Source organism: Gnatocerus cornutus, chromosome 4, assembly GCF_029298725.1.
Source record: "Gnatocerus cornutus isolate USDA-ARS CGAHR chromosome 4, icGnaCorn1.1, whole genome shotgun sequence".
Classification (NCBI taxonomy): Eukaryota; Metazoa; Arthropoda; class Insecta; order Coleoptera; family Tenebrionidae; genus Gnatocerus; species Gnatocerus cornutus.
Window position 1 is genome coordinate 3,003,046 of NC_142236.1, and position 26,133 is coordinate 3,029,178.

General features: G+C 35.7%; 3 protein-coding genes and 1 pseudogene across 6 annotated transcripts in view; 1 reads left to right on the forward strand and 3 right to left on the reverse strand.

Moving 5' to 3' along the window:
* Positions 1 to 7: 7 nt before the first annotated feature.
* MED22 (Mediator complex subunit 22) lies at positions 8 to 658 on the reverse strand. The gene is made up of 3 exons (XM_088035187.1): positions 465 to 658; positions 206 to 419; positions 8 to 155 (listed from the first exon to the last, which is right to left on the reverse strand). The coding sequence occupies exons 1-3, from the start codon at positions 565 to 567 to the stop codon at positions 50 to 52; spliced, it is 423 nt and encodes a 140-aa protein (XP_087891313.1). The 5' UTR covers positions 568 to 658; the 3' UTR covers positions 8 to 49.
* Positions 659 to 9,199: 8,541 nt separating this feature from the next.
* The window catches only part of GABA-B-R1 (gamma-aminobutyric acid type B receptor subunit 1), a 118,284-nt gene continuing 101,350 nt past the window's right edge, over positions 9,200 to 26,133 (forward strand). For all 3 annotated transcript variants that reach the window (XM_088034564.1, XM_088034565.1, XM_088034562.1), the window contains exon 1: positions 9,200 to 9,633. In XM_088034564.1, the coding sequence (XP_087890690.1) occupies positions 9,631 to 9,633 (3 nt within the window). In that variant the 5' untranslated portion in view covers positions 9,200 to 9,630. The remainder of the gene's footprint in view (positions 9,634 to 26,133) is intronic.
* LOC148176002 (UDP-glycosyltransferase UGT5-like) lies at positions 21,137 to 22,769 on the reverse strand. Its single transcript, XM_088034489.1, has 3 exons — positions 21,954 to 22,769; positions 21,679 to 21,901; positions 21,137 to 21,633 (listed from the first exon to the last, which is right to left on the reverse strand). The coding sequence occupies exons 1-3, from the start codon at positions 22,767 to 22,769 to the stop codon at positions 21,137 to 21,139; spliced, it is 1,536 nt and encodes a 511-aa protein (XP_087890615.1).
* LOC148176003 (UDP-glycosyltransferase UGT5-like) lies at positions 23,882 to 25,955 on the reverse strand (annotated as a pseudogene). The gene is made up of 4 exons (XR_015769948.1): positions 24,763 to 25,955; positions 24,494 to 24,716; positions 24,221 to 24,440; positions 23,882 to 24,175 (listed from the first exon to the last, which is right to left on the reverse strand). The product of XR_015769948.1 is annotated as a UDP-glycosyltransferase UGT5-like (transcript).

A 26,133-nucleotide genomic window follows, 5' to 3' on the forward strand; every position in this document is an offset into this window, starting at 1 on the left:
AAGCGAGTGACGTATTTTAATTTAATTTTGTACTTATTTCATAAATAAATTATTTATTCAAACTGCTGTAATACTCCTCCTCGAGATCGTACAAATCCGCCGCCATATCATCCCTCAAAGACATGAGCTTCTGGTCGCACTCCGCCTGCTTGGTCCTAAAACACCCCCTTGAGCAACCTAACCACCCCTAAAACTCCTCCCTTACCTAAACAATTTCGAATTCTGCGTAATCGCCTCATTCACCGAGGGAAAATCGTTCAAAATCAAGTACTGTTTGATATCAGAGACAAGTTTCATCAGAGACTCTCCAGCGCGGACAATATTCGCAGCCCTGACGTGCATTTCGTACGTGTCTTGTTCGCACTGCGTCATCCTCGAGAGCTGAGTGTCGTGTTCGCCCTTCGCCAACTTCACGATCTCTGAAAATGACACGTTAGTCGTGAGACAACAAGGGGGCCCCTAACCTTCAAAGTTCTCCAACATGCTTTTCACGTCGTCTTTGAGTCTGGTGCGGTAGGACTTGAGCAAAGCCTCCTTGCTCTGTGGTAGGGCTCGCGGCGCCGACATTCCAACACTTAAAATCGCCTTAAAACCAATAAAACGAGGTTATGTTTACAACGCCGGTCGGTACAACAGGAATCTGTTTCACAAACCGACCGTCGCGTGGTGGCGACAGCTGGTGGTGGCCTCAAACTTATCTCCGTATTTTCTGCACGAAGTTCAAAAAAAATAAACGGGGGTTTGTTTTAGGGGTAAAAAACTCCCCTTGATGATAAAAACAACAGAAAGTGGGGTCTTGTAGTCCAAAATAATTAATTTTGACCGTGCCTTTGCGACGTTGTTTTTTGGATCAAGTAGCTGTGACGTCACAAAACAAGTGCCGGTGAAGTGAAAATTTTGGACGCGTCGGTTTTGCGAAAAGTGAACTTTTTTACTGTTTTTGTGGTTGTTGGACGGTTTGGTGGTGGTTTTGTGGTGGTGTGAGTGATGTGGAACTGTTGGGGGCGAAGGTTTCCCGGGGGCGCTTCAAAAAATCCAGATTTGGGGGCCGGAGATCCAAGGCCACGGAAACTAAGGTAGGAAACAGTTTTTACGTTTATTTACGTTTATTTATGTTGTTTTGCCGGTTTTTGTCACGTCTTTACGAAAAAAAAACGCTTTCTGATTAAAAAAACTGATAAAGTGCGTTTTTTGCGTTTTCTCGTGACGTCACGAAACAATGAACAACTCGAAATCTTAGGTGGCGTTTTTTCTGTTTTTTTTAGCTGCCGTCATAGTTTTTAGAGGTGTCTTAAAGTACCAAAGAGCTTCCCAAAAATTAGGATTACCGTTTAGAATGTTCGACAGGCTTTTACAATACACCCAACTCTTATTTTCGGAAAAAACGTATGGCAGGTGGCGAGTATTGTGGGGATGCCGACTATTAGTAGTTTTACCCTATATACCTGACTAATGATCTGAAAGATCAAATAGATTTCCGTCGATTTTCCCAAATCCCAATTACCTTTCCCGTCCCACCCACCTCTAATCCGGTCATTTATAAAGGGCGATTTTTTTCGGGCAAAGACATTAGAGTGTGACAAACACGGAGATGGTGCGTTATGTTCGGCCCATTCGTTAGAATGTCGCCCCATTAGAAGGGGGTCCTAAGTCCTATTTATAAATACAATCCTAAGCTCTTGTGCGGCATTTCGACGATAATAGTATTTTCTTTCGTTCAAAACTTGACAATGCTTAACATTGGTAGGAACTCTGCCAAATCATTATCTCCGTTACGAAGTGCTGCAGGATACGAACTTTCGATTCGAGCAAATTTAATTATGTACATCTTACACTTCCGTATGTTGGGGAAAGGCGCCGGAATAATCCGGGATTAGTGCAAATATTAATTGAAGGAGGGATAATAGGCTGGTTGGGGTAATTGAGATTAACAATTCTGGAGATTTTTATTAACAAAATTGTTCTGGTATTGAAGGGTTTGTTTGATTACAGAAATGGTGGAGGCGCCCTCTCTCTTACTCTAATTTTGCTCACAGAATTGAGGCATTTGCAAATTTGAAAAATTTCTTGTAAAAATTCATCACTACTTAAGCGAGGAATTTTCCCAAAAAATATAAAATTTACGAATTTTGAAAATTTGTTGGTCAAATTGAAAGTTTGATTTAAAAAAAAAATTGATAAAGGCTGTTATTTCATGGAGTGTCTATGCCATAATCGTTATTTGTGTACCAAGGCCAAAAAGTGTGTCTTTTTTGGCCGAGCCTTTTTTTAATGGCCGAGGCCAGAAAGAAGGCGAGGGCAAAATGGCACTTTTTGGCCGTGTTACACACAAGATTTTTAGGCGATATCATTAAATTTACAAGTTAATTAATTTTTAATTACGATTTATTGATTTAATCATTTATAACAACTGAATAATTGTAAATATTTATGGATTTTTCAAAAAAGTTCATATTTTTTTTACATTTGAGGTTTCGGCATGTGTAACTTCACAATTTGTATGAATTAGGTTTAATGTGCTTTTTGATATTGTTGCAGTTTATTGCACTTTACAGCAGTTTGTCGATTTGATTTTACCCAAATAATTATAAAATTGGGGGTAATGTCGGTATCTTGATGTAATATGCAAAACTATGAATAAATGGCGCCACCACAGATCGGTCAAAAATGTTTGCGGCCAGAAAAGACTTACTTTTAGGCCGATTTTGAGACCTAAAAATTCCATTTTCAGTTAAAGTCGCCTAAAAAAAATCATTTTTTTTCTTAAAATTTATAGATTTTTCAAAAATGTTTTTAGAATAAAATTGGGTTTTCTAAAAGCTGCTGTGCAAATATTAATGTTGTGCGCGTGTTTCTTGTAAACTTTATCAACATTTTAAAGAATTAAGAAGTCTTGAGTTCATTCTACAAATTCCAATAAAGAATTAAACTTTTTGTAAAGCCGTCATCAGTAAACATCTTATAAAACTCACAAAAAAAGTACGAGATTTAACTTTTTTCTCTTGTTTGCAGCTTGAAACTTAATTGTCTGAATTTTTAATTGCTCCGTTGTTTTTGTTTTCCCGTTGCTCATTTTCGTTCCTCGTGGCAACAAAAATTGTCCAATCAAATTTCCCAAATCTCCCATTTTCTCCGTCGATCCTGAAATATCGCCCAGTTTTCCGATTTAAATCGCAATTACCATCACTGCAGCTTATTTCACTTTAAAATTAGGGCATTAGGCAAATGATTTCCTTTTAAAGGTGTTTTATCTTGTTCCGACTGAAAACAGACAAAAATTTCACCACGTTTCAAATTTCACTTGATCGCAAAAAGTTAAAAGCTCACAAGCACACAAAGACGAACGTGATGAACTCAATTCTGATGAAATATTAAAACGCAGCAGATGGAAAAAGTTCTAAGACGTAACTAAAAATGTTAAAAGCGTTGTTAAAAGTTTATCGCCATATTCGCACAAAAAGAAAAAAAACATGTGATATTGACGAGCACTTAGAGAAAAAAATCCAATCGTATGAGACTAAAAATAGAATAGAATGATTTTATTGGAAGTTTCATCAATTTCCTGCTGTGTGTATCGATCCGGCTATGGAAATCAACCGGTATGGAAATTAAACAATATCTAATTTGCTGATGAATAAAATATGTTCGCTCGATTTTAAAACAACAGAGGAAATTAAATTGCATTAAAAAGAATCGCGCGGTATATGAACTAAGCCACGTAACAAAAGGACCTGAGACTAATTAAATCAGTTCCGGAGAAAAACTCTCCGCCAACAGAATAAAAATGAACCCGGAGAAAAAGGACGCTTTATTAACACGAAATCATGTCTACTACCAAACGAGATTATTATTAATAACGAAAAAAATCCTCCAGTCCTTTGAACAAACAATAAAATATATTCCTGGCGGCATTCGAGTCATGAACGTCCTATATCAAAGTAAAACCATGAGAACAAACTAGAAAATATAAAGCTCTCTAAATATAACTTTAGCAAAATCCAGATAAAGTTCGTGAAATGAAACAAAAGCTGAAAATTTCTACATTAAAAGCGCGGTGTAATTAAATCGAGTTCCGTTGATTTCAAATGGAGACAGTTGGGGTTAAAAAGAACCTACAATTCTGTGGTTAATTTGGGATAAGTGTGTTTTAGAGAGAAGAGATTTTAAAGCCAATTGGGGGTATAATTGTTAGTATAGGGGACCATTAGCAAAAGACGGGAATCGTTAAAATCGAGAAAGTCGTTGTCTAGTCGTAGTCAGCTTGAGCAGGTGAAGTAATTACGGACGCGAATGTAAAAGAAGGCGTATAGGCTTTAATTCAAAACATTAAAATGCGAAAATGTATGGAAAATCGAAAGAGACTGTAGGAAATTGAGGATTCTAAGGATTATCTATCTGAAAGAATTTTAAGAAATAAAGAAAAACATAAAAGAAGAGTCTATACACTAACAATCTAGAAAATTTTAACACAATTTTAAAGAGAATTTAAACATTTGAGAAAAAATTGAGAGAATTTAAAGAGACATCATCTCCATGGACCTTAATCCGCCTCTGAGTAATCCTGTTGCAGGAAGCAATGAAAAGTGCCATGTAGAACACAATTTCGCTCAACTTTAACTGCTATTGTAGATAAAGTAATTATTATGAATCACAAATTTGTTTCATTAACTTAGGGCTTGAAAAACAGCAACGTCACGCTGTCGACAAGTAATTAATTTAGTTTCTAAACTACTTCGCAAACTTTTGCATCATAGGAACGAGTATTTTTCATTTTGTTGGTTATTTTGCCTTGCTTTGTAGCATAGAGGAGCTGCGTTTCGTCCAGAACAAAATATAAATTTCAATTGTAAGACAAAGGTTTATTTTTTCGCTACGTTTGGTTCCAGTTACGACCCCGTCCCAAAGGAGCAAATTTCAATATCTGGCTTTCTTCAGTAAAACTTTTTCAGGATAAATGGACTTTATTTCAGACATTTTATTATACATAGAAGTCGTTCGTTCCATCAAACCCCCGTAATGTGCCGAGATACGACTTAATTATCGAGTTTCAGTGGTCAACGATAACATCTCTGCTAACAACGTGTAAATACAAATTTCATGACGTTGTTCGAACATAAATCCATTTTCTGTCGCACTATTAAAATCCAATCAACGCTGATTGTAAGTGAAAAACTTCACAGATAAGTATCATGCAAAGTTTGCAATTACCGCGCGTTAATTTCGAGATTTATGATTGGAGGAAAAGGTGGTTTTTGTGATAACGTATCCGCAACCGTTGTAGATTAACTTCGTGACAAAGGAACGTCGAGTTGGATTGGTTTAATTAAGGTGTCTAGCTAACATGTGTACGTTAAGCGGAAAACCGATGGGAAAAGTCGGTGGGTTTACTTGTTCAGGAAGGAAAAAGAGACAAGTATTTGAGGGAGGAAATTTGGGTTTTGTTGTTCGGGGTGTTTGCTGTTGGACGAGTGTTTGCGATCGGTTTTTCAGTTGGATTGCAATTTCGAGACGCTTAAATTGCAGCTATTTTTATCCTTGGGCAACAAGAGACCGATTAGAAGACAGCCCCATCAAGTGTGACCGAAATTACTTGATCTACTATAACTGTTAAAGTCGCGTTCGCCATGGCTGTGTTATAATAACTGCAATTTTTCGAATTAAAAGTCTTAATTAAGCGTTACGATACATCTATCGAATTGCTTTTTCAACAATAGGTTCATTTCATTTGATCAAAGAGCTATTGTTTTTAAAGTGAGTTTAATTAAAATTGGAAAAGCGTGTTTTTTGTCGGTTAATCTACACATAAAGGGAAAATACGGAAAAAACTTTTTTTAGAAATCCGATTTCTGTGCAGATTATGTTGTGACTAAAATTGTTCGTTGAAAACTGACAGTTTCATTACAAAGTTAAATATTACGAATTATATGGAAGCTTTCAGTGCTGTTTATTGCGATGCGTTAATTAACGTTGATGAAATTCAATATTGTTTTGCTACAAAAAAAAGTTCATAGAGAATTATGGTTTGAACTGTGGCATTTGGTTTCAATAGTTCTGTCAAAATTAATTTTATTAATTATTGTAAAATAAATTTCATGCTTCTGCTTTTTGGTTTTTTTTAATTTTTTTAAATCCACAAAAAAACGTAATCATTTAAAAAAACACTACAGAACATTTTCAATTGAAAAACATTAAACATTCTTGAATTTAATTCTGAAACTGAGTTATTTGATTAACCCGACAAATACAAGGAATTTTGAAATCCTGCAAGAAATTTCATTCTGAGAATTCAACAAAAAATGAGAAATCTGAGACTTCCTGGAAAACTGAGTAAACTGAGAAATTTGAGTAATTTGAAGGAACAGTAAAAATTTTGAAAATCAGTGAAATTGAAGTCTGAGTAGCATGACAAATTACAGAACCCTGAGAAATAAAAGGAAACAAGAAACCTCAAAAACCTGAGAAATACCTAACTCTACGAGGATCGTAGGATAAGTTTGAGAAATCAGGAAAAAGTGAGAACTCTGAGATTTCCAGGGGAAAATTATACGAAAATCAGGAAAGTTGAAGGAAATTGAAGGAGTTTAAGTAACCTGACAAATTACAGAAACTTCACAAATATCAGAAATATAATAAGGAATCTAAAAAATACCTAAGGAAATTTGAGGAATTTTAGCAACCTGACGAATCTTTCAGAAAAACCTGAAAAATTTGAAAAATGTCTAACGTAGGAGTATTTTTAAGTGTGACTTGCGTTACTGCAAATCCCATTTGCAACATAGCAACGCCAATCACATTGCTCATACCTTAGCAACGGTTGCAAATTTGCGTTAATGCAGTGACTTTGGGAAACCTGAAAATACTGAAAATTTTGAAAAATTTAAGTAACCTGATGCACTTTTCGTTTTTTATTTTTTACCCCATGATTCAAAAATTTTCTGATTTTGATCAATGATCATGAACAATCATTGTGATTTAATTACTCACTACTTTAAGCTAATCGACACTACAAACACGTAATTAATTAATTAGAGTCCCGGATGCACCAAATTTGATTAAATTTGCCAGTGTTTGATGATTAGATTGGTCATTTTTGAAAATAACTCCTCATTATTTGCTTTGATGGAAAATACATGTATTAACGACATAAAGCGTATTTTACAAAACAAGCCTACGAAAAGCGCAATGTTTATTACTTTTGCCTTGCTGCTTTGAGCTCCGTCAGCAAACACCGTGCATATTTTTTAATCGTGATGAATATGCAGGCAACATTATTGCCGCCGACTCATTAAACTTTTTGCGTATTCATTCGAAAAAACCACCACGCAACCAATCGAGATGCAATATTGATGAGTTTTTAATTCTCTGATGTATTTTCCGGACGAACTGCAAGATTGTTCGTTTTACATGTTTTTTAGCGAAGACAGCGATGTGCATCTGTCTGGAGGAAAGTCATCTATAATTCACAGTCTGGCAAAAATTCAAAAGGCTTTTCTCATTCACATTGTATCTTTGAATGATGTGAGTTTACTTGTCCCGGGAGTTTTCTGGGATGCAGAAATTCTAACAAGGAGCAACTCCTGAGTGTATTTTATTGTTGGGATAAATAAAAACTTACTGGAGAATTATCAAGGGGGCGCGAAATTTCGAAATGTGGAGGAAGCACCTGGAATAAAATCAGAGCCTTCTGAACGACTAATTGACAGCGAGATGCTTTTTACTTTATTCATCTTAAACGGCTTTGACCACTTTCGCTTTCAAAGATGACCGAAACCGGTGAGGTGAGGTTAACCGGAGTCTTTTGTTAGACCTTGAACTTTCACTTTCAACTCTTGAAATGTCGGAATTTGAAGCAGAATTGAACTGTCAGATAAACTTTTGAAGCGTCGGAGTTTGAAGCAGAAGACAGACAAACTAAAGAACTTTGGACGCTTGAAGAAAAAAAAACAGTCAGATAAAGTATTGAAGCGTCGTAATTGGAAGCAGAAGACAGTCAGGTAAAGTAGATAATTGCGGGAATTTGATTAACTTTTAAAACGTTAAACTTGAAGCAAATGACAGTCAGATCAATTTTTGAAGCGTCGGAGTTTGAAGCAGAAGACAGTCAGACAAACTAAGTAACTTTCAGAGTTTAAAGCAAAATACAGTCAGATAAGCCTTTTAACTGCAGGAATTTATTGTAAAAGACAGCCAAATAAACTTTTGAAGCGGCGGAATTTGAAGCAGAAGACAGTCAGGTAAATTAAAAAACTTTCAGAGTTTGAAGCAAAATACAGTCAGATAAGCCAAGCTTTTTAACTGCAGGAATTTAGTGTAAAAGACAGTCAGATAAACTCTCGAAGCGTCGGAATTTGAAGCAGAAAACAGACAATCTAAAAACTTTAAGAGTTTGAAGCAAAAGACAGTCAGATACATTTTTGAAGTGTCGGAATTTAAAGCAGAAAGCAGTCAGATAAACTGGCGATTTGCTGAAATTTGATAAACTCTTACTTTTGAAGTATTAAAGTTCAAGCAAAAAACAGTCAGATAAATCCTTAAAGCTCAAAACGTCAAAATAGAGTCTGATTTTCTTCTTATTTAGTGATATATTGTTTGTGGGTATTTTTGTATAGATTTGGATTTTTCGTGAAATTCTTCGTGCATTGCGCATATGTACGAGATTTAAAAAATGGAATTTAGGAGTCTTTTAATGTTTTTATGCAAAAATGGGGAAAAATGAATGTAGTGGAGTGCATTTTTGTGTCTTTTGTTGATTCTTGTGCTATTTATCATAGAGCCAAACAGTGTCAAGTTGTGTAATGTCATCACATTAATAATCCTTCCATAGGTATTTTTCGTTTTTTCAATGTCTCCTTGAGCGTGAAAGCGTAAATGACAGTGCAATTTGTTATTTTGTGTGTTTAATCTGTCTCTCGAGTACATTAAGAACGATGCGTCAGTCCGTATTTCCACCCCGAAAGCGAAATTCCCATTCTCCGATGAAATTCTACACTTGTACAAGTCAAAAACCGCAAAAGCCACATAAATAAAAAAAGTACCCACGTCGTCGTCGTCGTCTCGAACGCAAAAGATGAAAAATGGTTCATAGGTAACCGAGGCGAAGCGGTTAATTTTTTATAACACAATAAGCGAGTCTTTGGCGTGCGCGGTCGCCTAGGCAGCCCCAAGCTAGCTTAGACTTTGGTGGGGGAAATCGGGACTTCATTGTTGCCATTTCCGCGGGCTGGAAAGCAAGTTTCCCTAAAAGCAGCTCGACCGGAGAGATTGCACAGGTGAAATAGTGGGAAAGTGATCAATATACACGGCATGGAGTGCGGTCGGTCGTAGGAGGCTCTGGAGAACGAACATTCGAGCGTCGGAAAAGCGGAAAAGCGGTACGTGTGCCAACTGTGATCGCGATGGACTGTGCCAGTGACGAGCTCTCACACCCGAATCCTGTCGCCTTGGGATAGCAACATGCACACATTTATAGGGAGGTGTGACCGATACGAGATTGTTAAATCGGCCAACTTGATTTTCGTGTGTCCGCATGATTTTTCACGGGAAATGACATGAACGTATGCACGCTCTGCTGCGGACATTTTAGATTAATTTTCTTGTTCTACGATTGGGATTTATTTAAAATATGAAATAATGGTAAGTTTGTTTGCAAAAAAAAAATTATCACACAACCAACAACGCTTTTGTCGAGTGGAAAATGGAAAATCAATGCGACAACAATACTACAATAGCACCGGTCAAACCTAGACAATACTAACGAGCACAAAAAACTTGTTTGCTGGTAATTGCTTAAAGTTTGACAACTCAAATGTTTGTGTTGGCATAATTTAATGTTGCTTTAGGCAAAATGTTGGACACGTCAAGTTCAACTTTTAATAGACACGTGTTCGTGTAGACAATTATTTCATTTGTATACATTTTAGTCGACATTGTTTGTAATTTGTTGCACTAAATAAAATATCTAATAAAAATGGTGGAGGCGCCGGGCGAAAAAAAAAAAAATTATGGAATTTTAGGCAAATTAATTAATTTCAAATATTTTAGGAATTTTAACGGTATGCATTTAGGTAGCAGTCCTAAAATTCCTACAATTCGTGAATTCTAAAGAGAAAAATGTAAGAATTTTGACAAAGTAAACTTTCTAGAATTTTGATTTTGAAATTTAAAGCATTTTTGGACTTCTTTTTGTTTTGTTTGTGTCATTTTTTTAGAAATTAAGATTTTTAAGATTCCCGACATTTTAGAGATTCATTAAATTCCAGAGACTAGAGATTCTAAAATTAAATTATAAAATTTTTAAAAATCATGAAAACTGAATGCACACTATTCTAGTGGTCACATTTTTTTTTTAAAAACTGAAAATTTATGATTTTTACAGGGTGATTTTTTAAAAGCGGCAGGCGTTGTAGAATTTTTATTTATGAACCGATTTCAACAATTTAAAAAACAAATTAAATGGTTTTTAATTTACTATAAACTGCTGATTTTACAATTTTTCTAAATGTCTTAGTATTTTTTGGGCGATAATCAACTTTCTTATTTTAAATTGGCACCCATATTTTTTTTTTCATAATTTGGAATATATATTTTTTTTGATTCAGAAATGTGTAATATGTTCTACTTTTACAAAAAATATTTAAAAAAAAATAACAAAAATGAAAACATTTAGGCAATAAAAGTTAATAAAATCTAGGTGATCTAGGTGACACAATATCGTTATTGTAATGTCAAAAAGCAGCAAATAACAGAAAGAACAAGTTTTCTTTCAACAAGATGGGGCTACACCTTACAATGCACAATGCATTTCTCGTAGGTGTCAATTGTGCAATGAAAAAAACGGGATGGCGTTTCAACAGTATTTTAATTAAATTTGGTAGTTGTTTTTTCTGATTTGTAATTATTATTGTCTTTTGTTATTAATAATTTCAAAAAAAATTGTCAATCCTTTCTGTTATTTGCTGCTTTTTGACATTACAATATAACGGCATTCTTTTATTTGACATTATGCACCTAGATTTTATTAACTTTTATTGCTTATTTTTTTTCAATTTTGATAAATTTCTTAAAAATATTTTTTGTCAAAGTAGAACATATTACACATTTCTGAATCAAGAAAATTAATATATTCCAAATTATGAAAAAAAAAAATATGGGTTTCAATTTAAAATAAGAAAGTTGAGTATCGCCCAAAAGATACTAAGACATTTAGAAAAGTTTTAAAATCATCAGTTTATAGGAAATTAAAAACCATTTAAATTGTTTTTAAATTTTTGAAATCGGTTCATAAATAAAAATTTTACAACGCCTGCCGTTTTTAAAAAATCACCCGGTATATGACCTTATAAATCATTGTTTTGGAGATTTTGGAAATTATGGCAATTTTCCTAGAAGAGAAAAAAAAATAGAGCCACTCAAAATTCTGGAAATTTTGAGAATATTGAGAAAATTTAACATTTTTTGAGCAGATTTCAGCCATCAGCCCCAATTATTTTGTAAATGTTCCCTTTTTTGTACACATTTATGTCATAAACTTCCCCCGAATCCATCATTCTTAAATCCGTTTATCTGATTCTGTCAAAATTCCGAATACCTCTACTTAATTGAATTTCTTTAAGCATCCCATCATATTTAATATTCTCAAACTTGTAATTTTTGCTCGTTCCTTATCTTCAAATTTAATCCCCTTTTCCTTTTGCCCCCAAATTGCCTATGTATATTTAATTCCGCGCCCTCATGCAGTAAACGTGAAAAAGTTCAACTCTTTTCGATAAATTGCTGGAATCAAGTGAGTAAAACGTGAGCTCATTTCGGCGCCCATCTTTGAATAAAATAAAATATTCACGAATGGGAAAAGTTTCGTACAATCACAAAAGAAAAATATGATTGAAAAACACCACTTTATCGATATTTTAAGGGGGAGAATTCCACATACGTTCTATTTTATTGTTTGCAATTCCTTGCGTGCTGTCAATTTGTCAAAATGACGTATCGATTATTCTCGTTCATCTCTTCAAACATTTATTTCCAATTTAAGTAAAATGTTTTTGCCGTATAATTTCTGTTCTACCATGGTAGTGAAATTAGATCTTCAAATCTCTTTGTCACAAACAGCATCCAATTTAAACTTTGACAGTAAAAGTGATGCAAACGCTACTTTAGTAGAAAACGAGTGTTTCTAAAAAAAACTTGGACACACTTTAAATCTCGATTAGTCCCTGCCATAAATATTTATGACGTGTCTTCCGTCTCCCGATAATGCACCATAAATTTCCCCCAAGAAATCCCATTAATTAAAGGATCATTTTCCCCAAGAATTATGTTCGGTAATGTTCGAATGTGGCTAATTAAAACATCAGATATTCATGTAATTGGTTCGGTGGGAACGTCAAAATTGACTTTAATTAAAAAACTATTTGATATTAGCAAGCGTCGGGAAATTATCATTTTAATTTATTCATGGCTCGTAATTATGCATAACACGACAAGTAAAACGTATTGCTTTGAAACACGGTCGAGCAGAAAATTAATATATTAAATTAAAATTTCAGTCAAGTAAGGTGAGGTTTCGAGACAAGAGAGGAAGGAGAACATGTGATGTTTAATTGAAAGGAACAATGCCGGCTCTTACTGCGTTCAAGCGGAAAACTTCACACGCGAGTTGTATAAATAACTGCCGCTGCTATTGTCGTTTTAAATTATGGATCGTACGCTTTCAAATACAGGGTGTGTCGCGGAATGGTAAAAATTGTCCAAAGCGAGAGCCACCAAAACGCGAGGTCCACCGAGTCGGAGGGCCACCTTAAATTTTTTTTTTTAGGTTATGTCGTAACTAACACCATAGCATATCAGTTAAGAACCGACGTGACTTTAAAATGCAGCTGTAGAACAAAACTTGTGGTGTCACAATTAGCGTTTAAAAACGAGATTTACACGCTTTTTGTCGCATTTCTCGTCATCCCTCGTCTCGTCGTTTTTGCCTCGGAACTAAAAACAGCAAAACCACATTATTCTAATGAAATCTAATTACTTAAAGCCTTGTTTGTCCATGTAGAAAAGTTTAATCATAACCCTGGCAATTAAAACATTTCATGTCTGCCGTCGACCACTTAGCTAATAACTCAATCAGCAAATTTCCCAAGAACATAATCCCATAAATCGTTCTATGCACAGGAAATTGCCCGCCACCATGATACAACTATTAAAATCGTCAATGTTAATTAAAACTTTCCAGAAGATGTCGTTCGAGTTTTTCATTATAAATTCGTGTATAATGAAAAGTCGGGATGTAAGATAACTGTTGTAATTACGATTCTCATTTGGAAATTTTCTGCTCCTTTAAACTCGATCTCAATTTCAGATTAGTTTTTTATTAAAGAGGAGCCCGGAAAATACACAACGGATTCCGGTTTAAAATCAACAGTTTTAATTCAATTCGAATAATAATAAACGAGGGCAACAAAAGGGTACGTGAATACGTCGGAACTGAATATGGATCGGTTTTATGTCGGTTAAGGACGAATAGAATGCATCCATCGCTTTCGAATTTACAAATAATTGCCCGGCGCATCCGCCATTTTTACGTTTCCTTTGAAGGACAATTTCAATACAACCAACTACCCTTAAATCTTATATTAGACCCTCGGGCGCATTATGGATAACAAAATTTCAATTTTATCCGCCCCATGTCTGTCGCAACCGCCTCCAACCACTTTAATCGTGTCTCATCCAGTAGTAGGGTTCTTTCGTTTCTTGACCCGAATCAAGCTACGTCTTATTATCTCTCTCTTTTGCGTCAAAGCCACGGAAAAACGTAATCCTTGACCCAACACGGAACAGGTGATAATCTGAAAAGAGCAAGATGTAGCAAGCAACACGCGACAAAACGCTCAAATTGCTTTCGTTGTTTGTATACCGTTGTGAGAGGGCGCATTATCGCGGCGAAACACGAACGGTGTTCGTTGAGATAGACTTTTTACCGGAGATTGTTACTTCATTTTCGACGCGGGGGGTTCAAATTCGATTTGGGGGGTTAAGTTGGTTAGTTTTCATAAACACAAAGGAGGGTGCGAAATTTATGACCAGGCTAGAAAGACGAGGCGAGTCTATTTGGGACACGTTCGTTTGCTCATCTAGACTAAATAGTGAACATTTTTACTCCCAGTAGTGGGCAGTTGCTCTAGGCTAAAAAAAAACAGTTAATATTTTTTGATTTGGCTGATGATTCTGAGGCAAATGTGCAATTAACGCTCGGCACGCCTCGCTGTAAGTTTGTTTTGGTATAAAATGCAACTTTACTTTGAACTATCATTGTGCAAATTTTCTCAGGATTAGGTGGGTAGTTCAAATATTGTCTGTCTTGTGCAAAATTTAATGAATAATGTTTTAGGTTTTTGATATTTCTTTGACTTATGGTTCTGAGGCAAATTGCAATGAACGCTTGGCACGCCTCGCCGATTTTTTTTTGTCTAAAATGCAACTTAACTTTGAATTACCATATTGTGCAAATTTGCTCAGGATTAAGAAGGGTAGTTTAAATAAGTCTTGTGCAAAATTTTATGAATAATGTTTTTAGTTTTTTGATATGTTTTTATTTGACTTATGGTTCTGAGGCAAATTGCGATAATTGCTCGGCACGCCTCGCCGATTTTTTTTTGTCTACAATGCAACTTAACTTTGAATTACCATATTGTGCAAATTTGCTCAGAATTAGAAGGGTAGTTTAAACATCGTTTTGTGCAAAATTTTATGAATAATGTTATTGTTTTTTTGATATGTTTTGGTTTGACTTATGGTTCTGAGGCAAATTACGAGGAACGCTCGGCGCGCCTCGCCAATTTTTTTTTGTCTAAAATGTAACTTAGGTAACTTTGAATTACCACTGTGCAAATTTTCTCAGGATTAGAAGAGTAGTTCAAATATTATCTTGCGCAAAATTTAATGAATGATGTTTTTGGTCTTGTGATATGTTTTGATTTGACTTATGGTTCTGAGGCAAATTGCGATAAACGCTTGACACAACTCGCCGTTTTTTTTTGTTTAAAATGCAATTGCAATTTTGAATTACTTTTGCTCAAATTTTCACAGAATTAGAAGGGTAGTTCAAATATCTTCTTGTGCAAAATTAAATAAATATTTTTTTCAATCTTTTGATATTTTTGATTTAATTTATGGTTCTGGGGCAAACTACGATAAACGCTCGGCACGCTTCGCCGGAATTTTTTTGTTTAAAATATATCTTAACTTGGAATTTCCATTTTCAAATTTTTTCAGGATTAAGAGAGTAGTTCAAATATTATCTTACGCAGAGTTTAATGAAGAGTGTTGTTGATATTTTAAAATTTTTGATTTGACTTAGGCTCTGAGGTAAAATACAAGTTATGCCAGACACGTCTTCTTCGAAGTATCTTTTTATTCAAAATATAACTTAATTCTGAATTACCATTTAGCCAACTAGGTCAACGGAAGTGGCTCAGATGTCGTCTTTCGCAGAATTTTATATTTTTGATGTTTTCAAATTTTTTTATTGAGTGCCGAGGCAAAATACATTAAATGTTTGGCTGGCCTCGCTAGATTTTTTTTGAGAAAAATTTTTTGTGCTCACTATTATGTGAGATTGTTGGATCCGCAGGTCTCATCTCAGAACTGTCGCATTTCCCGTGTGCGCGCACCTTAATCCCCGAACACCCCAATACACTAATAACCTATTTGTGATCCAATTAGCCAAATGCTCCGGACTTTGAAACGTGCAAATGGATTTCCAACTTGCTCCACAATAATATGATCAAATATCGTTAATTAGTCGCCAAAGTTAGTAAACAGTTGTTGCAACTTTCAGCCGCACGAAGTTAGCTTCTCGCGTTATAACGTGTAAGAAAAATTCCAAAACCCTGGATTAGTTGATATTCGTCACCGCCGATGCCTCATTACTTCCGGCCTAAGTTTATTTCCTTTTTATTCCCTTTTCGCACGTCGTCGGGATTCCCCGAAATTATTCTCTCAGCAAGCTTCGTGCCATCAAACTGCGTACATAATCGTTAGTGATTTACGAGAGTAAAAGCAGCCATTGTGTTCTTATGAAACATTAACTAACCTCGTGCTTAAACCAGATTCAGCGGGGCGATAGGATCAGTTTTCTCCAGTAACGAGACGCAATTTGGTTAACAGAGAAAATCCATTCGGAGTCAAATATAACATTTCCCAAGGCGGGGATTAGAAAGGATGAGGTAACACTGTTGGCGACATGTAAAAAAATGCACGACCCGGCGCATCCACCATTTTAAGCTCACGTAGACTATTCGTCTTGAGGAGTTCCTAAGCAGAAGTAAATTGTGACGTTAGTTGCACAGCGGAAAAGGGCGTCCCTGAATCCCAATATGCTGTCGTAGCTTTAATATTCTGCGGAGTTCCAAGGGTCAAAGTTGAGTGTTATTGAGCAGACCATATATTTCGGTCACGATTCTGTGTAAGTCATCCGTAAGACTGTACAGCACAACAACTATCTTTAACAGATTATGTGTATAATAGTTAGGGGAGTGCACTGAATATTAAGGGGGTAGATTCAGTTGGATCCTTACTAATTAACCACCAAGAACTAGAGGAGGTGTTGTTACCCGGCGCCTCCACCAATATTTTTGCTCGTGAAGCTTCTTAATCTTGTTTCTATAACTAACACAATACCGCCTCAAAGACGCCGATCGTCGCCCCGATTCCCGAACAAAACCGGCTGTCATTTCGTCCTAAACCGGAAATATCAAGCCTCCTAACTGTCTCCTGCACATTTAACTTGACAAAAATACGACCATAGAGCCTGATTTAGCGTGTCACCGTCGAATAACAACCCTCTGATTTATTTGTTTTTAAAAAACTTGGAGTCGAAAAGAACAAGACTAGTCGGAACCGAGCTCCACTTTCTGTGTGGAAATTCGAAATCACCTATTTAAATTTAATTGTGTCGATTAGCGCCGCGTATTGATTTCACCGAGCGGTTTAACGATAGCTAATTCCGATATAAAAACTGGAATTGTGCCGGATTTAATAAACGTGATCCGTCTGTTTTTCGAAGACGCATGATCTGCGAATTTTCTGATCCATCACAAGATAAAATAAAAGTTGGGATTGATGTGAATTATGCACGGAAAGTTTCAGTTGAACAAAAATCGCTTCTTTACAAATTACTTGGATTTGCAAAGTTTGGAAACTGCGGCGATTCGTTATAAATTCGGATGCGCTTTCGGTGATTTTAAATCTAGATGGCGCGCCGGCATCTAGCATTCCGTGAAAAGAATAGTCATTTCGTGAAATAATTTGGCAGTTTTGCTGAGTTATTACGATTAAATAAAAGGTGATCGATGATCAATGCCATAAAATAGAAAGATAAGAAAATAAAAGAGAAGGAAGCTAAGAAAATAAACTGCTCAGATAGAAGAGAAGTTTGATTCTTTGGACTTTTTTCAGTTCTGCTCATTCTTCTATATTTTTTGTTTCGTTGTTTGTTTTTTCTTAGTCTGTTTTTAGATTCTTTAATTTTTTTTGGGATTTTATTTTTTCTAGCGATTTCTAGCGATCTAACTATGTTTTGTGTTTTTTCAGTTTTTTTTTCAAATTCTGATTAATTAGTTTTGTTTTTTTTTGTTTTTATTCTTGTATATTCTCTTACATTTTGTTCGAAAAGAAGAGATGTAGAAGTAAAATAAAGTAAAATTTAAAACACAGCGAAGAGTCAAGGTAAGGAATAAAAATGATTGTAACAAAAAAGAATTATGCCAAAGTAAGAAAATTAAATTAAAGACAACTGTACCAACATGAAAAAGGTACACAATGAAAAAAATTGTGAAGAAAGAAGTTGATAGCAATAATGGTTAAAGACCAGGAGATAACAATAATGAACCAGAAACATAGAAAAAACAGAAATCATAAAAATGTAGAGTTGACGAAAGAAAAAAGATCAAAAGGAAAAAGGAATAAAAAAGAGACAAGAAAATAAAGAAACTAAGAGAGAACACTACAATTTGAGAATATAAAAGTTATCAAAGATTAGTCTAGACAAATAAATCTAAAGATCAAAGAATGTATCTAAGAAAAAGACGGAGAAAATGAAGAAACCATAAGAAATATTTAAAATAAAAAAATAAGGAAGAAACAATTTGAATTTGGTTAAGTAATACAACAACAAATACAAAAAAATTAAAAAACATAAAATAAAAATAGAGTTTAGAATTAGAGACCAAATTGCCAAAGTTGCTTAAAAAACATGATAAACAATACAAAACAATAAATTTCTAACAATAAAAAGTGAAGAAACTAATGGAGACACGAAGAAAAAAAATATGAAAAAGACAAACTTCACAAAATTAGAACGACATGAATGTAAAAGCGAGATAAAAATAAAGATAAAAATTAGAAAGACATTAAAAAAAAAAAGAAACAAGACGGGAGAACTAGCGATCTTAGTCAATTAGCAAGGAATCATGACATAAAACGGAATAAAACGAAAGGAAAGTACGATAAGAAGCAAAAAAGTTGACCGAGAGCCTCAGAAGCAAAAAACGAACTTGACTACACAATCAGGAGGAACTAAAAAATTTGGCTATGCAAATCACTATTGTCTCTACTCTCAGACTTCCGTTTAGAACATGACGTCATTACTGCTCCATCAGCCTTTTCCCACCGCATTAGCGCTTCTTGTACGTAATAATTAACACTTAACATCCCCTATATTTCAGCATAAGCACCCCATACATTCGGGATGGAACATGGTTTTGGGGTTGAACTTTTAATTAAGTCTCAGATTTCGGTCATCCCATGGACTACAAATTTCGGCGGGATGTTAAAGTTGACGAGGAAAAAAACCGTTTATACCGAGCCGTTATTTTGTTATATGATGGTGATTAGAATCGGCGGTAATATTTTCAGCGTTTCGTTACGGTAATCTCGGATCTGACGGGTGAATTACGGGCAGTTCTCACATTTTTACGTGTCTTCCGTAAAGCGGTCGCCTTGTTAAAAGCTGTCGATCGTTAGAAGATTACGGTAATATAATCAATTCGATGCATCAAATCTCTTCGTCTGAAGTGAAGGAGGCAATAATCGATTTGGTTAATCCCGTAGAGGTCAGAGATTTAAAAGCAGACTCACGTTTCGTTGACGAGCGGAGTTAATTTTTTCGTTTTTTACATGGAAAAGAGATCAGAAATCTTGGCGAACGCTCTCGACAAACCTCCAGACTAATATAAATTTGAAATTAATTAATTCGATTTTAATTATTTAATTAGTTGAAGAGCAGACATCTGCGGTGGTTTTGCTCGGCATTGTTAGAAATTTCTGTGCTCGTTGGAAGATGAATTTGAGAAGATGTTAATTTAGTACGTTATGAGAATAAATTGATTGTTTTGTAATGAGTGAATTCGGATATATTTATAGAGTTGATTTCGGTATTCTCGAAGTAGAACGCGAACATAACCGTTCGTTATTCGAAATTGCTTAGAGACAACTTTGAAACTGTAGAGCATGACTAATGATCTCTTTGCTGTCGAAACTGTGCACACTAGGATACTCGTTTCGGGGAAATTAAGGAAGTTGCATTGGCGAACAATTGCCGTGTTGACGGCGAGCCATCTATTTCGGGGGCAAAGAACCCGAGATGACTCCATTTTTAGATAGATCTGTGGATGTAATTAAAACGGAAGAAAGATATCCGCAATTTCTGCTCGCTCGCCCGGCGCATCCACCAATTTTTTATCGAGTTGCCGCGGGGGTGGAAAAAATGAACTTAATACATATGCTCGCATCAAATGAAGGTAATTCCAACCAAACTCGATAAATTTTAATTGAAACGCTATCAAATGCGATTTGACTACCACGATTGGGAGAGTTACCGATGAAAAATTCCGAACTCGTATGTAATTAGGGCGGTAATTGCAAAATCATGACGGCGGAATAATGTGATATCGTAAAAATGTAGTCGAACGTGTTTCGAAAAGATAAAACTTTTACTCTTACTACATAAATAATCTTGTTTGGTGGAGGCGCCGGGTAAAACCGCGAAAAATGCTAATCGGCTTAAAAGTGACCGTAAGGCTTTTATTTTAAGAATTACGAAACACGGAGGGGGGTGAAATAAATCACAAAAGGGAGGTAAATCTGATAACCACAGTGCGAGAGGGTGCAAAAATACGGTCCTATAAATAAAAGTGTCTCGCTAATTAAATTTAATATAAAATTTAGGAAATGAAAAAGCGTGCGTTGGTCATACAAATTCAGCTTCACCCTTTATATCCATCAAAGGCTATAAAACTAAATCACGAAAGAATCTGGGCACACATTAAAACAGCGACTCGTAAATCTCCAAGACATCCAACAAAGCACCCGTTATCAAGACGAAATAATGAAAAAAAGATATATGATAGTTATTCGTCACCGTATCGGATTACGTCACTTCTCCATAGTTTTATAACGGCTTAAATTAGAATTTATTTCATTGTAAAATCCCTATCGCTCGTGGAAATTTATTCAGGCCCTTTCATAGTGTTGAATGTCGCAGTGGTCAAGGTCTCAACCCACGGAAAAAACATGAAAGTAAAATGTTTTCCTCGTCTTCCTGAAAAACGTCATAATGGCGGTCATCGTCGAAATGATGATCGTTATCCGGTTTAAATAACAAGAATATCGATTCTTTGAGGGCGTTATCGCGTATCGGCAATTAAGGTGGATTGGACAGGAATGTTTTTCAAGGAGGAATTAAGAGAAAATGGGTTTTTGATGGAGAAAATAATCAAATGGCATCGAGGGGAGATTACACATGATGGGTATTTATATCGCGTTAAGTGGAAGCTATAATTTTTTGGGGTAGATTTTACGTGTATTCCAAACGCATCCAGCAATTTTAGTTTTTTTAACGGTTTTAAGTATTATAATTTGGTTATTTTGTATTTTGTCTTTCTCATTATTGTTGTATTTGTTATTTGTTTCATAATGACTTTCGTTATTATATGTTTTTAACTTTCTTTTCTTGTCTTCTTTTAACTTCTTATTTTCTTCATCGTTTTCTTTAGACGCTTGGAATTGGAGGGGGAGCGGGAGAACAAATCAAACTTCACGCATTTGTTGTTGTTTTTTTTTTATTGACATTGATAAAAACAGATCACTGCACCTTTAATTTGACGTACGATTTTGACCCCGCCGCCAGTTTAGAACTTACAAACAAAACTCCCCAGATCATACCACTTAGAAGTACCACCACTGCTATTACGACATCCCCTAATAAATAATCAAACCAAGAAATATCGGCTGTTAGGCTCCTCAAATGCCTGGCGCCCTTGTGTCTAATGACGTACTCAGACCACCAAACTGCCTTTTCTAACCCAGTCATTGGCTTGTCAAACAGCACGTCGCGAACTTCTTTGATCCTCTTCTTGTACTTTCCGTGTTCGGCGACTTCGATGATACATTTTTTGAGCTCGTTTTTGGTGACGGTCACTGGGTCTACTGCGAGCGCTATGCCTAGATCTACCATTTTTTGCACGTTCATGGGTTGGTCACCTATGAAGGGCATTCCGACGAGTGGTACTTCTCTGGAGATGGCTTCTTCCGTTGATTGAAGGCCTCCTTGGGTCACAAAAACACGAATATTGGGGTGTGCTAAAAAACTGAGTTAAAATTTTGCCGTCTTGTTACTGAACCAACCGAGGAGATCTTGTTGTGGCAACCATTTTTTCGTAATCACATTCGAAGGTTTTCCAGGAAGATGGTCAGATTCCCATTTCCATAGAACTTTGTATGGGAGTTCACCTAGAGCTCCAATGATCGTATTTCGTAAAGTTTCTCCCAAGTGTACGCTTTTGACGTTGGAACCCAAACTGAAGTAGACAACGCCTTCGGTGGCCTCGTCGAGGAGGACTTTCAAGTCCTAAAAACACAACTCAACGACGGTTCTACTTTTTTTTAGTGTTAGTACTTACTGTGGGCAGCGGGTTCACAGGTTTAATGTGCATTTGCCCCATTTCGACAATCGCGGGTACATTCGGACGTGGTGGATAAATCAACGGGTTCACATTAAGAAACATCATACTTTGGTTTCGTTCAAGAGCTCCAACGAAAGGAATATCATCGCCGAAGTACCTCTGGGCCATCGTCTGTGCTCTTGGTAACACATAGTACTCTCGATGGTACCGCGAAAACAAAGAAAAAGCAACACTGACCATCTTCTGCCACAGCGACAACTCTTTGTCGTGGTAATTTAACAACATATCTGGATACAATACTGGATGACTAGGATTTCCAATAACATCAAAAGCGGATCCAAGAAGTCCAAGAGAAGAAACGCCAATAATCGGCGCTTTAAATCGCCCAGAGAAGGCGTACAGCACTGGATGGAAACACTCGACCAGAATCAAATCAAAATGTCGATTCTGATCACCGATCAGTTCTTTAATCTCAGTGTTGTTGAGTTCAGCTTCGACGATGGCGTCCATAAATTGGAACATTCGATCAAGAATCTGAAAGATGTTGACGTCTTTGAACATCATTTCTTGCAACTTTGTTTCTTGGAGGAATTGATATGTGTACCGCACACTGATCTCAGTGAGGTTCGTCAACTTGGGGTCGTTTAAAGGATCGGGGGTTACCACAGTGACGTTGTGGCCTCTGAGAGACAGTTCCCGCCAAATCGGTTGAAAAACGATCTGGTGACTTATAGAAGGAAACATAAAAAACCCTAGAATATTCGCGCACTGGGCACGTGCCACAATAAGGAGTATCACGATTGGGAAATACATCATGAAAACTGAAGAGGAAGCGGAACAGATTCTTTTTTATAACAAGACAATGATGTTAAGTCACGTCCACAATTGTGCTGTTCATGGCCACAAATCTAGTTATCTCATCTTTAAATATTGACACAATCACATACCATTGTCATTAGAAAATAATGCAATCAGAGTCTCGGGACGAGACATCACGTTACAGAAATGTGATATTCTAATCCATAGTCTGTTAACATGGATGAGTGACGGCGAAAATTTTATTCGTGCAATCTCATCGTTTCTTACGTATATTGATTACATTTAATTAAATTGTTTAGTCAATAAAATAAAATAATTACAATTTTATTGATAATGACAACATTTGAGTCGGGACGGTTTTAGTACAGTGATAAGCAAAATTTTTGCTAGCTTAAGATAAGTTACCAGAAGAGATGGGTTCACAGTCGGTGATCATTATTATTTATTACTTCTATTTAATTTTATTAATGTACGATTTGTGTACTTACTAAAATGATTTCTTAATTATGGTTATTAATAAACGATTTAATATTAATAAACGTTTATTATAAACAATATTTAATATTATATTTGGTGCCAAAACTTTCTCAAATTACTAGATGTTTGGTTGTCAATTTTTATTTTTTTTTTAGATTTATAGACCCTTAAAAGTTTTTATACTTTTTTATATACATTTTAGAATTAAGCTTTAGAATCTTTTATTTCAACGTCTTAATTTTTCTGAATTGTACAATCGCGGCCCAAATTTTTTTCTCGTCAAAGCTATTTGATTGTTATGAAGTGTAAAGCACCATTTATAAATTTTATTATTGCGGCAATGCATAGACTACACTAAAATGTTTGAATTGTCAGTAAAATGATGTCTAAAATTATTTGGCGTGATATTTTAAAAGTATGTGGCTCCGATTTTTAATTTTTTGTTTATAAGTTTAAAATGTGGAATTTATTTTTGACTTATCTATTGTTAATGTTACTAATGAATGAGTGGCGGCAAAAAACATAAACGTTTATCTTTATGTCCAAATAAAAAGTGACGTGCCGTAAATAAATTTAGTGGTAAACATTTTTAGTCCATACAGTAGTCGATTTTATTCCAAAGCGATAAGTAAATTGTTGTAATTTTTCGTCGATGCACTTTTATTTCCAGTTAGACGGTACAATTCTTAAATATTTGCACAAGTCTGCAACTCAAATAGAAAACTCCCCAAATAACTCCTAAAGTTGTTACTACTACGTCAACTAGAAGATAATCAAACCAAGAAATATCCGCTGTTGGACTTCTGAGATGTTTGGCGCCTTTATGTCTAATGACGTACTCACACCACCAGACTGCTTTTTCCAATCCCGTCCTTGCTCTATCAAGAAGAATATTTCGAACTATTTTTATATTCGCCTTGTATCTGTAAGAAATTTTGTTGGTTTGAACTCCCCAATTGACCACTTACTTCTTATTTTTGGCGACTTCGATAATACATTTTTTGAGCTCGTCTTTGGTTACTGTTGAAGGATCTACTGCTAAACCAATGTCTAGATCAACTATTTTATGCACGTTCATGGCTTGGTCGCCTAAGAAAGGCATTCCAACAAGTGGTACCTCTCTGGAGATGGCTTCTTCCATGGATTGCAGACCGCCTTGAGTAACAAAGGCTCGAATATTAGGGTGTGCTGAAAGAAATATTAATTATCAAAGAAGTTTTTGGGCATTCTGTCAAACTAACCAAGAAGGTCTTGTTGTGGCAACCACTTTCTAACAATTACATTCGAAGGCTTTCCAGGAAGATGGTCGGACTCCCATTTCCAGATGATTTTGTATGGAAGCTCAGACAAAGCACCAATAATTACATTCTTTAGTTTTTTACTCAATTGCACACTTTTGACATTAGAACCCAAACTGAAATAAATGACACCTTCGGTAGCCTGGTCGAGGAGGTCCTGCAGGTCCTGAGGGCTCAATAAACACAAACTTTCTTAAACTTTTATTACTTACTTTGGGCAGCGGTTTCACGGGTTTGATGTGCATTTGACCCATTTCTAAAACCGCGGGTACGTTTGGCCGTGACGTGTATACCATTGGAGCTACATTAAGAAACAGCATGCTTTGGCTTCTTTCAAAGTCATCAACATTTGTGGTATCATCCCCAAAGTACCTTCTTACAATTTCTTGTGCTTTCGGTACCAAAATATAGTCATGGTGGTACCGCGACCACCACCCAAAAGCAACACTTTTTGTCTTTTGCCACAACGATAAATCTTTGTCGGAATACCCCAACAACATATCCGGAGTCAACACCGGATGACACGGATTTCCAATCACGTCGTAACCTGACGTAAAAGCTCCCAGTGATGAAACACCAATGATTGGTGCCTTGAACCTCCCAGCGAAGGCGTACACTGCTGGGTGGAACCATTCGACCAAAATCAAATCAAAACTTCTAGTTCGATCAGCGATTAGTTCTTTAACCTTGGTGTTGTTAAAATCAGCTTCTGCTATATGGTCTTTGAATTGATACATTTTAAATAGAGTCTGAAAAACGTTGGCATCTTTATACATAAGTCTTGCGTTTTTACTCCTTCGTAAAACTTGCTGGTGTAGTCGACATTGATTTCTGTGAGGTTTGTTAATTTAGGGTTGTTTAAAGGGTTGGGGGTTATAACAGTGACGTTGTGACCTCTTAGAGAGAGTTTTCTCCAAATCGGTTGGTAAACGATCTGGTGGCTTATTGAGGGAATCATGAAAAAACCTAAAATATTGGCACTCTGGGCACTGGGTAACAGAAGGGTAACCACGATTTGGAGGTACATCGTCGATACTAACGTTAACGTAATTTTGACAGCGGCAAATTTATAATGCCATAAAAATGTATAATCGATCGGTTAGTACTTTCCAAGATATAAAGGTCCAAAGGTCTTGTTTTAACACTTTTCTTTAGTTAAGTAATACGGTTTGAACAATTAAACTATTTCAGATTATTGTTTATACCTTGAATTATTGTCGTGCGTTAAACGTTTTATTACCGGTTTAATATTATTTTGAGGTAAATACGTTTTTTTGCTTTTGTTATTATCAAAAATTTCGGCTTTCACTTTCACACACTTTATTTTAATCTTACACTTCAAGCTCCATTTATAATAAGGTACGATCTAGACACGAAGAGGTGGAGTGCGTGTACGAACTTTTTTTCAAACTCTACGATCAAATGGACAGTGAAGTGGCACTTAGATCATTTGTTGGTTTTAACGTTTTTAATTGTTGTTTACGTTAAAACTAACAAATGATCTAAGTGCCACTTCACTGTCCATTTGATCGTAGAGTTTAAAAAACGTAAGTTAAGTGTACGAACTTTTTTTTAAACGTAGA